The 15,102-nt window shown below is 31.4% G+C and overlaps 1 protein-coding gene and 1 pseudogene across 1 annotated transcript; one reads left to right on the top strand and one right to left on the bottom strand.

Moving 5' to 3' along the window:
- Positions 1 to 1,408: 1,408 nt before the first annotated feature.
- LOC100794235 (selenium-binding protein 1) lies at positions 1,409 to 4,933 on the bottom strand. Its single transcript, XM_003552322.5, has 7 exons — positions 4,643 to 4,933; positions 4,154 to 4,349; positions 3,522 to 3,749; positions 3,099 to 3,330; positions 2,789 to 2,896; positions 2,407 to 2,679; positions 1,409 to 1,835 (listed from the first exon to the last, which is right to left on the bottom strand). The coding sequence occupies exons 1-7, from the start codon at positions 4,776 to 4,778 to the stop codon at positions 1,554 to 1,556; spliced, it is 1,455 nt and encodes a 484-aa protein (XP_003552370.1). The 5' UTR covers positions 4,779 to 4,933; the 3' UTR covers positions 1,409 to 1,553.
- A 2,957-nt stretch (positions 4,934 to 7,890) lies between these two features.
- Positions 7,891 to 14,492, top strand: LOC100788259 (bifunctional aspartokinase/homoserine dehydrogenase 2, chloroplastic-like; annotated as a pseudogene).
- The last annotated feature ends 610 nt before the right edge of the window (positions 14,493 to 15,102 follow it).

A 15,102-nucleotide genomic window follows, 5' to 3' on the forward strand; every position in this document is an offset into this window, starting at 1 on the left:
AGAAGTAACAGGAAATTTGTCCTATAATTTTAAATTCCAAAGCTCCGATAACAACAGAAAGATTATAAGTGAATCCAAGGGTTTTTATATGAAGCTGCAGAAAAGAAAAAGTCAGAACTGCAACTGACAACAGACAGATTATATGTGAATTCAACAATCTTAAAAGATATAGTTGATAGGATGGGCTAGAGAGACAAATAGGTGGCTTTTAAAGAGTAGGTAATTTAGATGTCATCCTTTTGATATTAGTTAGTTTTATTTTAATTTCAAAAGGATAATTATCTAAATTATCTGCTCTTTAAAAGCTACCTATTTGGGCCTCTCTAGGCCCATCCTATCATTAGTCAAGAGTCAGACCCCTACAACATAATATTTGGAGCAGCCTCTGTTTGGAGGGTTTGATGGGGGAGGAAGACACCCTTCACTTTTGCTGTAAGCATCACCGAGGGCGCCACCATTACATACTGCTTTATCTCTCTCGAGAGCCACTTTGGAAATGTACTCCTCCAGAAACCTTTGGCTTATTTCTGATTCCATCAGTAGCTCATCTTGATTGCATTCGGCTATGGAACCATTCTGTGTTTGAATGTCTTGTCACTCTTTCCTAATTTAATTGTGAGACTCATTAAAATTTGTAATTTTTAGTAAATTGTAGTCGTAAAAAGAATATTAAGATGAGAGTATTAGAAAGAATGATCCTTAAGTTCTTCGATTTTATCACGTTATGAGGTGTAATTGTAGGTATCGTTTACCAAATTACTACTATAAACAAGGATTTGAAGGCTCGGGGCACATTTTCCACTTATCTTTATCAGTCAACGAAGTTTAAATACAATTAAATGCTTATTCTTTTCGATTTCTTCTCAGTAATAATGAAACGAGGACAAAACTTCAATCCCATTCATGTCAATATCAAACCAACTTATTCCACACTGCACTCAATGAACATTCGCCAAGATTGCTACTAATATTGATTTTTAATTAGTGTGTTTCCAAATTATTTTTTTCCTCTCTTCATTTTTTATACTTACAAATAATATTATAAGTTTGAAGATGACATTTCATAGCACAGAAAAATTCTAACATGGCAATAATTAATGCATAACCGTAGACAGAAATTAGTACATGTTCAGCTTCAAGGATCATCCAAAAAATAAAGTTATGCAATACTTATATAATTCACCTAGCTGGCGCAAAGAAAAAGAACATGCTGTTAGAACTTTTAAATTGTCTACAAATTATAGTAGTAGGATAAGTACTGTTGTTAAATAGTAATATCGCTTATTTCTCTCCCCCTTCTCTAATTGGTTTTTATCTGGATTAAACGGGCATGGACCAATTTGTTCACACACGTATTAATAAGTTGATTGTAACCACAAAGGTAGAAATACAACACTAGACAAAGAGGTTTCTAAGATGAGCTTAATATATTTATGCAATTGCAAACTGTCTTCAAAAAGTTGAAGATTCACAAGAGCATTATTTATAGCATAGTAGCTCATTACAACCATATGACAGATCCGTTTATTAAAGGGAAATAATGACACGTATGTTTAAATCCATATATCTGAAGTACAGTCACCACCAGGATATCTCATCTCATGGGCAAGAGAAGGACCATCAGGCTCAGTTCCAAAGTCCACAAAGAAGTTGGGGTTGATTTTCAGTCCACCTTTCTCAGTATCAACATCAATCTGTATTATGTGGGAGCCTTTCTGGACAAGCTCTGGATAAAATTGTTTGTCCCAAGTACTAAATAGTGAGTTGGTAGCATAGAGCCGCTTCCCATCTAAACTCAATTGAATCATCTGAGGGCCCCCTCTCAACTTGTTTCCCTGAAAAAGGAATGTTAACATCAGCCACTGACGAGATAGATACCCTTGAATGTCAAAAGAATAAATCCATGCATCAGATATAATAATATTGGTGTTCCAATAAAACAAGAGTCTGCATGCATACGTGGGCAGATGCCATTGCTCAGTTGGACATATTGACTAACTACATGAAGACAATACAAAAGATGAACATGAAGTGGCTGCTGAACTACCTTTGCATGTTTACAAACTGAGTAAAATTTTGATAAACAGAATCAAAACTAGAGTGCAAGTGTAGTCCTATGGTTGTCAATCAAAATGTGTAGAAGAATCAATCAATTCACTTGGCATGCTTTGCTAAGAAATCATTCGTGTAGGCATATTAAGTGTAATTTTGCTCTTTAAAGTCAATGACTACTAAGCATTATTATTAGAAGTAACATTTCACTCCCCTCCATTTTCAATTCACTCTACTGAGCCAAAAACCTTGACTTCTATTTTGACGAATTTGTTTGTATTTTTCCAATAACTAATTAATTTATGACATGTATTATGCAATAAGTTACTGTAGGGAACTTCAAATTGCAATAACCTGAATCTCTGGAACTTCAGCTTGCCATGTTTCACCATCATCAGTTATAGCTACTACAGGGCTTCCTTTCTGGATAAGTCCACCAACCCATACTTGTCCAGTCAGTTTAGGATTTTTAACGTCCTCGATGTTATACTGCCTTATATCCCCATGAAGCCAGTTTACAAAATACAGAAACCGATCATCAAGAGAAATCAGAAAATCAGTTATAAGCCCAGGCATTTCAGGAAGAATCCAGTTTTGCACTTTCAATGGTTTCACTGATATGGCAACCTGCAAAAGTAAGCTTAGTCTATAAGTATCATTGATATATACATACACCTTGGTTGAAGTACATATACTGACCAAAACAGAATAGATATTAAATATCCTTTTGATATACCTCATGGCTCCATGATTCATCTTGGGTCTTAAAAAATCGTATCATGTTACTTGTCAATGCACTGCCGACAAAACCTGTATCTTTAGCAGGATCATGCAAAAACCTTATCTGCATTTAGGGTACATCAGTTATAAAATATTGCAATTTTGCAAATTGGTTCACAATTACCACAAGCGAGAGGAAAGGGGGAAAGTACTTAGTACAGTCATAGTTAAATCACACGGGTAATAAACAGGCTTCAAATACACAAAGTTAAAAGGATAAAATAAATGCATCTTAAACATCTACCCGGATTATGTTAACAACTTACCTCTAAGGGTATAAGCCCTGAATCACCAAGGTCCATTGTTTGTCTCAGTTCGCCCCCAGGCCAGCTATATACATGGAGATGCCTCCCGTATAATCCATCAGAGAGATGCTGTAAGTTAAAACCTTTTGTAAAAGCACTAGGAGCACCCCATGATGTGCTAATCATGGTATTGTGACGTGGTTGGTACCAAAAGTCATACCCAAATAGTGGGCTGTGACCCGGTTTCTCCCACCTAATCAATGTGAAGTAGGATACAATATAATATAATTAGAAAATTAGATATCGAAATACTAACTACGTAAGTAGTTTCAAATAGAATTGTTTCTGGCCAATGATGTAACACGTGTAATGTTCAACGCACAAGCAATTATTAAACGATTCTGTGTTAACAGTTTTACAAAACTCTGGCTTCTAGATGAGTACCTTCCCTTCACATTAAACTCAGAATCAAGAAGAAGAAATCCATTTCCTGCAGCATTTCCATCTTTATCTCCAAGACACGAGATCATTATATCACCAGAAGCAAGGCAGTGAGATGTGTGTGGATAAGCTAATCCAGTCTTCTGTATGATATCGGCAGGCTCGACAACTTTGTGCAAAGATGGAGCCCTTGGATTTGTTTTCACATCAACCACATATACTCGACCTGATCTGATATATGATAAAATAAAATAAAATAAAAAAGTAGACTGTATTAGGTAATTTAAAAATGGAGGAAAGAAAAAAAAAAGTAACTAGAATAAAGTTGATAGATATCTTTCTTTAGAGTTCTTGCAATACACAAAGTGGGCAAAACATATATTTGTTAGGGGAAAATGGAGAAGACAGAAAAAAAATCACCATGACAGGGGCACAAGTAAGATTTTGGCCAGCTTGTTGTAACATTATTATTCTTTTGACACATTCTTTGATGTTTCCAAGTTTTTCGGTTTCATATTGATATATTAACCCGTGTGATTATATATACTCTCTTTCTGATAAACTTTATAAAAGTATGAATGAAATGTCCTTTTAGATTTATATAGTTGAGTTGAGGGAAGGTAAGGATTACACACACGAGTGCAGGTACGATGAGAAATCGTCGGTCTGCTGAGGGGTCTCCATGGCAAGAGCTGCATGAATTCCAGCCTGTGTGATGCAATTCGTCACCTAAATAAGGAACAGGAAGCCTATGGATGACTTTGGAATAAGTTGGAGAGTTTGGATCCACATCCACTGTCGCCAAATAGTCTGGCTTCTCTATTCCGGTCCCTGTATTGTATTCAATCATTAATCAACAACTAAATCACAAAGTAGCACACTTAAAGAAATTACCCAAAGTTCCAACTGATTAATATTAATATATTATAATCATAAAAGATATATATATGAAACTCTGAGCTAGCGAATAATTTAATTAACTGACCAAAGTTCAGTTCAGTCCACTACTATAGTACAAAAAAAAAAAAGAAGGATATTTGACCATGTGATATGTGATAAACTAAAGTGCGAATGTTCCAGAGATTCAGAAGTAAGGAAAAAGAAAAGATGTAGAGAGGTAGTACCTGTGTAGACAGAGGTTACATAAATGAGAGACTCTCTGGGACCAGAAATGGCTTCCAGTGGGGAAGCATAGCCTGGCCCTGATTTGCAACATCCATGACCATTACTACTCACCTTCCCTTCTCCCACCGTACTCATTCTCTCTGTCTCTGTGAGATTCAGGACCTTGGCCTTTTTAACTTTTAAGAAGATGATGAATGATTCAGATAGGATTGCAGTAGTGAGAACATTTTGATATGTATTGAGTCAGCAATATGATCTTGGTACGTATTCGTATAGAATCATGTCCAGGTTGGATGTATCACAAATCTCCATAACGCCTCACCTTGGGCCGTTCATCTCTTGACACCTGTCTCTTTCTTATTATCTTGTTTCTTACTTTAGACTTTTCGCGCTGTCAGGATTGTGTGATCCGGTTAACCTTTTGCTTGGAAAGATCCTGTTATTGATATATATTTCTTTTAAACAGTTATTGATAAGTTGTTTTAAAAAAGAGAAAAAGAGTTATATATATTGTAAAAAAATTTACACAAACATTCAATCAATTATAACTTAAATTTATTGATTTTAAAAACATTTATCTTAAAATAATTTAAATGATAATTTGTATGGTTGGATGATAATACATAGACATTCAACTCTTAAAAAAATATTAAAATTAGAACTAATGATATTAAAAATATAGATTTAAAAAACTCAATTTTGATATTAAAAGTATAAGAGAATGTATTAGATGAATGTTAAAAACTTATTTGAATATTAAAGATAAAATAAATATTTAGAATTACTTTTAATATTCAGTTTAAGTTAATATTAAAAATATAAGAGAATATATATTTTACATATTAAGATTGTATTTGAATTTTGAAAATAAAATATATATTTTTTAATATTCAGTTACATTTAAACGGTTCATTTGATATTTAAAGGACATAAAGATATATCAAATGCGTGTTAAGAAAATGAAGTCCACCAACTTCTTGAGAAAAGAGTATTTATATTAGAATGAATGCATGGAAGAGTAATGCAATGAGAGTCTTATCGTATATATATATATATATATTAATAAACATAATAAATATTTACTACGTTCAATGTTTATAATAATATTTATTAAATATACTCTCTCAATCTCATTTTACAAAATCCTTTTAACTCATTTATATCTTTTAAGAGACTGATTACTTTAATTAATAATATTAAATTTGTAAATAATTTGTAATGTTATTTTCAAATTATCCTTAATTTTTAAAAATAAATTATCTTTCTCTCACATAATTGTTTCAAACCTAATTGATACATATTCTCTCTGATCTTAGTAAAAGCGAAGAGAGTTTCTATAGGATTTGATTTTTATTAGCTAAAAAAATTGTTAATTAATTAAGTCTCTTAAAAAAGAACAAGTTTTTTTGGAAAAAAAAGTCTTATAAAAAGTAATTGTGGGAATATTTATTAAAATATGTATATTTAATATTAAATGTAATTAATAATATATAAGTATTTATAAAATACTTTGATACTAAAAAATACCGTAATAAATATATTTAACATTTGTCTATAAAGCAAGGGCACCAAATTAAAATTTAGTATTAAAATTACATAATCATGAAATTCAAAATAATTAAAATTAAATAATTATAAAACTTGACACCAGATCACACATGTCAAATTAACCATTATGTTAGATGATGTTATGTTGATTATCATATATAAGTGTCAAGTCATGTGATATCAATTCATTTGTTATATTAGTAAATATTGATCGATAAAAAGATTAAAATTATATATTTATGAATGTAACACTTAAAGAATAAAAAATTATCATTTAATATTATTAGAACATGAAGATTTAAAATTATACATTTATGATATTTAAAAACTTTATTATTTTTGTTTTGGTATATAATATTTGTTTTTTCTTTTGCATCATCATCAAAGTTAATTTGTAAGTATTCATAATTCACTTTTTTTTATCTTACATTACTTTTTATCTCATTCATTTAAGTTTTTAAATTTAAGAAATAATAATATTGTATAATAGTATAACTATATAGTCCATACGTATTATTATTTGTAATTTTCAGGTTACATATGCGAATATCTGGATCACGGACTAATTTACATAATGAGAATACCAACTTCAGAGAACTAAAGTCATACATTTATAATACAAGAGGAGTTGAATTGCAATTAAATCTAACTCTTTTAGTTATTCAATGAAAAAATTAAAGTAACTTTCATATGACGGTCTATTATTAGAGTACAATCCCTTGCACTTTGTTTTGTAAACAAATTTTGCTTATAAAAAGCATACTTCTTCTCTGGCACTTATGTTACTCTTATTAGTTATTGACAGATATTTAAATACATTTATACAATTTTATTATTTCCTTAGTTGCAGATTGAACTTAAGACGTTAAATTCAATCCTTGTCTCTTATCATTGAAAACATCATAAAGACGACTAGTTTAATTTAATGAAGTTCTTTGACGATGTATACTCATTAGAAAGATAAGGATGAAATAATAATTACTATGATAGGACGAGAGCTGTTTGATATGATTCTGTTCAAAATAAGAAAGTTAAGCCTTTTTTTATCCACAAATATTAAATTATTAAAACGATAATTTTTGTTAGCAAAAAGGAGATTGAACTCATGGTATTTTTCTTCTTCGGCTTTCTCCTAAACTATTCAAGATAAGAAATAAGATAATAACATAAAAACTAATTAGTTTTTTATTCGACCAAGAAGAAAACATGTTGGGTTGAATTGTAGTGTCGTGTCGAGATGGGCTTCACGAAAGATTTTTCAAAGCAAACAGACAACAATTGAAATGTACGTGTAACTGTATGAATACTTAGGATAGTTGGATTTGATATCGCAAATGTCTTGAGTCAGTTAAGTGGATATGTATTGAGATAGAATTTGGTGGTTTGAATTTTAATTAAGCGAGTTCAAAGGTAATTTTGTCCTTAAAATAATAAATTTTCTTTTTTACGTTATGCATTGTAATTTGAAAATGTCTATTTTTAATATATAACTGAAATTGTGTATTAAATTTCACAATTAAATATTTTTTTATCAATTATCTTGACATACTCAAAGGCTTTAATGCTCAAGAAAAGTGTAATTTGTTCAGAGTATAAATTTCACACGTTTATTATAATTTTTTTGTGTTCGACTATAAATTTTTAAGAGTATGTTTATGTAAAAGATTTAATAAATTATTTTGTATCATAATCAACTTCTATGGCTGTTAGTACCAACTTAATGGATGCTAGTATATGTTAAATTTTTTTATTTATTCTCTTTAATGATTTAATTATTTTAAAATACTAAATATTTAAATATAAATTAAAAAATAGATTATACATTGATGGGATAAAGTAATTTTACATATATTTAATCACAAATTATTATATATGTTAAATTTATTATTGTTTTAATAATTTTTAAAAAATTACATTAATAGTTATTTTTTATTGATGGAACGTGTAAAACTATTTTACACTGATAATAATGTATAATTATTTTAAATACATGTATTTTCACGATGTCGAATATGTACTTTTAATTTCATATTTTTTTCATTATAACTCTTTAACTTGTTTTTAAAGAAAGTATACATTTTTAATAAATTGTTTAAATATCAAAATAGTTTCTATTTTTTAAATATTAAACAATTTTTAATCTAATATGCTCGCTAGATTGTGACTTGGAAAAAGAAGATTTAACCAAAAAGTATTGTAAGTATGAATTATATAGTAATGTTATATTTGAATCAATAGATATCTTTAGGCCAGTAACCCAATAAGAATTAGGAGGATATATAACCTCTCAGTCTCAAATGCATACGGGCAGAGAGATTTGAAACAGTGGTGATAGACGACATTAGATGTTGATGGTGTGTATAGTGCAGATCCTAGAAAAGGTTTGTTATGTGATGATGCTTTTGCTTTGTTTTATGTTCTACACTTCTACAGCCTTAGTGTGGGTTTAATTTAGTATAGATATATTCTGCAGTTGGTGATGCTGTGATTTTGAAGACACTGTCTTATCAAGAAGCATGGGAAATGGTAAGTTGATTCTGGAAAGTGTCAAAGCTAGTTGTGACAATAAAATTCAGGAGACTAACTTTCAAACTACCTCTTTCGCAGTCTTATTTTGGTGCCAATGTCTTGCATCCACGCACAATAATTCCAGTTATTAGATATGGCATTCCCATTATAATAAGGAATGTTTTCAACCTCTCTTCTTCTGGAACAAAGATTTGCCACCCTTCCATTATTGGTGATGAAGATAAGCAGATATTCAAAAATTATGTCAAAGGCTTTACAACAATAGACAACTTGGCACTTGTAAATGTAGAGGGGTGAGTCATGAATTGCAGTCATTTTGTGTTTGTCTCCTCAAAGTTGTAGTCTCTAAAGTTGTTCTTTTTGCAGAACCGGAATGGCTGGTGTTCCAGGTACAGCTAGCGCTATTTTTGGTGCAGTAAAAGATGTTGGAGCTAATGTTATTATGATATCTCAGGTGCAATCACTATCTTTTGTTGTTCTTATGCCTAATTTTCCATAGTTATATATACGAATCTGCTATGGTAATGAACTTTGTAGGCTAGTAGTGAGCATTCTGTGTGCTTTGCTGTGCCTGAAAAAGAAGTAAAAGCTGTTGCTGAGGCGTTGCAGTCTGTATTTCATGGCGCTTTGGATGCTGACCGTCTTTCTCAGGTGTCAAATCTAGCTCTGATACAACCACATGCCAATTTCAATTTGATTGCAATCAAATTCCTCTGTTCATTACTGACGTGATATCATGATTCAAGAAGACTTATCATATTTGAGGATTGTTTAAGGTTATAAAGCTGAAGATTGATATCATATAGCTTTTCCTTATTTCTAACTTTGTTTGCATCATTAATTAGATTCAGACTAAGCAATATAAATATTCTAAATATAGGCCACTTAACATGGTATGGAAAAAGAAAGCAAACGTCATGATTTATTAATAATTGAGACTGAAAAACTGTTGGCTGAAGCATGGACGATGATATAATTTCTATAATTAAGAACCTAGGATCTACCCTTATATTATTTAAGAGTTCTGAACGTGAATTAGGGATCTATTTCATTAATGTTGAATTAATTTCTCACATATTGCAATTTGCAAAAGTTTGGTCATTTCCGTGGGTATTGGTTAACAGATTGCTGGATAAAGGATATATCTAACGATGTGTTCGGGGCACCAAACATCCTCCCCCACCCCGGTGCACATAATAATTACAATAAACAATGATCTCTTTGGCTTCCTAGCTAACTCAGCTCGTGTCCTTTTTAGATTTTACGTGCTTGTATATTTTGTCGAAATATAAAACCCATTAAATTAAAGCTTGTTATATTATTCCGGTCTAAACTATGTAGCCACCTCTCAGGTGGCAATCATTCCAAATTGTAGTATTTTGGCAGCTGTCGGCCAGAAAATGGCAAGTACTCCTGGAGTTAGTGCCTCCCTTTTCGATGCATTGGCTAAGGTCAGGATTCTGGAAACTATGGTTTATGTTAGTATTATCATACTTATTGTTGTGCTGTTATAATTTATTTGTTTTGCGCTTTATTTCAGTCATGTATTTATTTGAATGAGATGCCTTTTGCGTAGATGAATTAGAAATAACTTTTGATGGATGTCAAAACTAATAAATTTAATCTTATACTTTTTATAGTGATTAGGGTCAAATATATAATGGATGCCAAAACTAATAAATTTAATTTTTTTTACCAATCTTATACGAGTTATTGTATAAATAACACAACTTTTATGCTAATTATTAATTTACACAAAATCCTCCTTATTTAGAGTTTATCTAAATGTGCGTGCTGTAGGCATTATGCAAACTAATAAAGATGCTAACTATTGTTTAATCTATCACAATAAAAGATAAACAATAGAATCCTACACAACCTTTTTTTCAGATATCTCTTTCAGTCTTTCCTATATAAAAAATAAAAAATAGAGCAATAATATGAACTAATTAAGATGAAATTATGCAAACTACTTAGAAAATGTACATCCATCAAACTTGAATGTGACATTGAATTAACGAATGCTTTGCCTTCTACTCTCCTCTTTTCGTTTACAATACGTTGGTATATATATATACATATTGATTTGTGTGTAGTCAAAATCAAAATTGTTATTAAAATTGAAAACAGGCGAGAGGATTCTATAAAGGTTGTTCTGAGTACAACATTACCGTAGTTGTTAAGCGAGAGGATTCTATAAAGGCTTTACGGGCTGTTCATTCCAGATTTTTTCTCTCAAGAACCACAATAGCAATGGCCATTATTGGGCCTGGCTTAATTGGAAGCACACTGCTTGACCAGCTATGCGATCAGGTCAGGTGAACTTTTTGTAGATAATTTTGCATCTTTCTGCATTTTTTTGGGATATAATATAGTAACCTACATGTATTTATAATTAACTAGTCGCTATATATTTTGACTTCTATTTTTGCGCAAAATTTAATTAGTCTTTTTCTTCCGCAACTTTTCACGTGCAGGATATCATGCCCAAGAATGAAATTTAATGAGGACAGTCTCCTACATGTTTGTTTTGTGTTTTTTGTTTTTTATAATAAAGTACTTTGATATGTTGTTAAGTAATTTGGTATTGTAAAACATGACCTTATGCTAGCATAGTCACTTAAATAGGACACTTGAAATGATGAAGTAACGCTAGTTCTCATACGTATATTCATCCAACATGACTGGGGTTTCTTGGTCCATTTAAGAATGTCAACACCCTTGAAGGTTTCTTGAGGTTCATCCCGAATTTTTGTAATATGCAGGCTGCAAATCTGAAAGAAGAATTTAACATTGATTTGCGTGTAATGGGCATCATGGGTTCAAAGTTAATGCTCCTTGAAGATGATACGTAAGTCAAATTATTCAGTTTTTATTAATTCAACATCAAATAATTGACATCATATTTGAGACCGTATACATAATAATTGATCCCAAAGAAAAACAACTCTACCCATAAGGATATGATTTAACCCAGAAGCTCATGAGCATTCAGTTCCAATACAATATAACAGCATACTACAATCATTTAATCAACAATTAAGGCTCAAGCTCTGTGAGTATCTGAGCATAAACCAACTTTCACATGAGCCATATCATATGTCTAATTCAGTTTGTTTTTGTTCCTGAAGAAGGAAATTTCGCTGATGATAGAGATGGCTGTCTATGCTCTATTGATCACATTGTTTTGGTTCTCATTCAATTACGATGAATTATAATTTCTGATTTCAGGGGCATAAATTAGATAAATGGAGAGAACTTCGACAAGAAAAAGGAGAAGTGGCTAATTTAGAAAAAATTGTTCAACATGTGCATGGAAATCATTTCATACCAAACACTGTGTTAGTGGACTGCACAGCCGACTCCGTCATTGCAAGCAATTACGAGGACTGGCTGCGCAAAGGAATACATGTGATCACCCCCAATAAGAAGGCAAATTCAGGACCACTTTATGAGGTAAATTAAAATAAAACGATCCACCTTTTATGGCATAGACAGCTTTTTTGTTTTGTAATGTAACTCGTGTGTGTATTATCCACTTTTGCGGCTTTCTCACCTTCACTCTGCATCCATGGCCAGTATTTGAGATTAAGAGCTCTTCAGAGGCAATCATACACACATTACTTCTATGAAGCTACTGTTGGGGCTGGTCTTCCAATTATCAGCACTTTACGTGGCCTTCTTGAGACTGGTGACAGAATATTGCAAATTGAAGGTATCTTCAGGTTCGTTTTGAAACTATTTTTCTGTCTCATTTTGTGAATTAGACAACCTCACATCTCAGAATTTTGATTTCTGTTTTTACACTCAGTCTTCCTCATGAAGTTTTTGCTCCCCGAGGAGAAAAGTAAAATGAAAGAACATCTCTTCATGGATCACGGATGTCTTTAGGGCTTTAGGTTTTGTTCATTTGATGTTATGCTTACAACCTAAGGTACTGCCTCTAATTTTGCAGTGGGACTTTGAGTTACATCTTTAATAACTTCAAAGATGGCCGGGTTTTTAGTGAGGTGGTAGCTGAAGCAAGGGATGCAGGGTATACCGAGCCCGATCCAAGGGATGACTTGTCTGGAATTGATGTTGCTAGAAAGGTACAACGTATATCTGCAACATTGTATTGTAATGTCTATAAAGTATTAAGTGCCTTCTTGTCTTCTTGTGGTTGATATCTCATGAGTTTCGATAGAGATGCTTAGATTTTGAATTATGCGTAGGGATGTAATTAAATTGAACCAAAATTATCATGTGGATGGTTTTTTTAAGTTTGATTTGTTCAAATTAAATTTTGAGGCTCAAAATTATGCATGAGCTACATTTCAAATTTGCTTTACGTATGTATTATGTAAAGTTATCATGTATTTGGTTTGAAGCTCAATTTTGACTAGTTAAAATTTTGAGATTCTGAAAACCATTGAAATATTCAAAACACACAAGTTCAATAAAACAAAATAATATTTTAAACAATCTCAAATGTCTTGCTGATAATTGGCTTTAAGTAGATAACTTTTGGTTCATGACCTTGAACTAATATTATTTTTATGCATGAAAGTTTTTTATGCTTAATTAACTCAATCCTCTTTAATTTGGTTGTGATTATTAAGTGAAATTAAAATTCTTGTGGTTCAACAGGTGATAATTCTTGCAAGGGAATCAGGTTTGAAGCTAGAGCTTTCTGATATTCCCGTTGAAAATCTTGTGCCAGAACCATTAAGAGTAGGAATCAATTTCTATTAATTATAAAGTTCTGAGTTTTATTGTGTACTATTATTACACTTAGGAGGAATATCTTGATGATTTCTTGCAGGGTAGTTCATCAGCTGAAGAGTTTATGCAACAACTGCCAAAATTTGATGAGGAATTAACAGAGATATTAAAAGATGCAGAGAGTTCTGGAGAAGTGAGTAACTAGACATTATTCTGGAATCCTGATTAAACTACTATAGGAAAAAAAAAATAGCTACATTAATTGCTTCATCCACATGATCTAATCAAAATTATTTAATAAAAGAGTTATAAACTCCTTTGTCTTTGATAAAAAGAAAATAAGGCCAGCTACATGTTCAAAACTGTTTAGTTTAAAACTTTTAATGTTTGAAAGAAATTCAAAGTGGGATAATATATTAGGTGTGGCATTTTGAAAAGTCGGGAGCTTATATATATTTGGTTTAGTCATCTTTTATGACATGAAAAACATAATGATCGACTTCTGTTGAGTTTGGAGAATAGAGCAATTCTTGCATGAACACGCCTAATTAGAAACTCAAAATAGCATTGTAAATTTATAATAACTTAAAAGAAATTAAAGGCTTTGTTATTATCATTTCTCATAAGTCATAATGGCATTTTTTCACTGCATAGTAGTAGTATTAGTTTATGTTTAGGTTTTTGAAGAGCATGTTATGTTATGTTTGAAGGTCTTGAGATACGTGGGAGTGGTGGACGTGAGTAATGAAAAAGGAGTGGTAGAACTGAGAAGATACAAGAAGGATCATCCCTTTGCACAATTATCTGGATCAGATAATATTATTGCGTTCACAACAAGAAGGTATAGAAACCAGCCTCTGATAGTTCGTGGACCTGGAGCTGGTGCCCAAGTCACAGCTGGTGGAATATTCAACGACATTTTACGACTTGCCACTTATCTTGGTGCTCCATCATAGATGCAACCATGTATTCTCTCCTTTGCTTATTCTCTTGTAACTTTTAATTAAATAAACCACTATAATAAATAATTAGAATTTTAAATAAGCATTACATTTAAATTAAAGTTAGTTTAACAGATTTTGCACTGTTTTCAATTTTAAAATTATTCAGAAATAATATCTATTATTTTTTATATGTGGAAAAAAGAAAGAATAGTAATAGTAATAATAGTTAAATATATTTTTGTCAGTAATTCACTTTCTTCCTTATTAGTGTTTTTATTCTTATATATTTTTTCTGTTTTAGTTTTAACCCGATTATCAGGTAACATAATTAGGTTGAACCTAGTAATTTGTTCCCGTAGATTCTGGAGCATAGATTATCTATTCATGGCATGTGTAACGGAGCACACAGCATGTCTTCTGTCACTAATGCACCTATCTGGTCAGCGTAGTTTATAAAGGCTCAACCTCAAAATACCGTAATAATATGCACTGACGTAGTGACGTGTAGACTCTTCAACGGTCAGACTCAGCTACCACCATCAACACAAAATTTTGGTGGGAAAAAATAGTCTTTCTACACATGCCACATATCAAGGCAGACCCAAAGGAAAAGGAGAAAGATAGGGACAATAATATCTACTCTTTTTATTTAAGTAATGATACTACCAGCTGGTATAATTTTTATTTATCTTCTTATTACATCAAATTATTTATTATATTTTTTTTGAAGATTG

The sequence above is a fragment of the Glycine max genome, chromosome 18 (genome assembly GCF_000004515.6).
Source record: "Glycine max cultivar Williams 82 chromosome 18, Glycine_max_v4.0, whole genome shotgun sequence".
Taxonomy (NCBI): domain Eukaryota; kingdom Viridiplantae; phylum Streptophyta; class Magnoliopsida; order Fabales; family Fabaceae; genus Glycine; species Glycine max.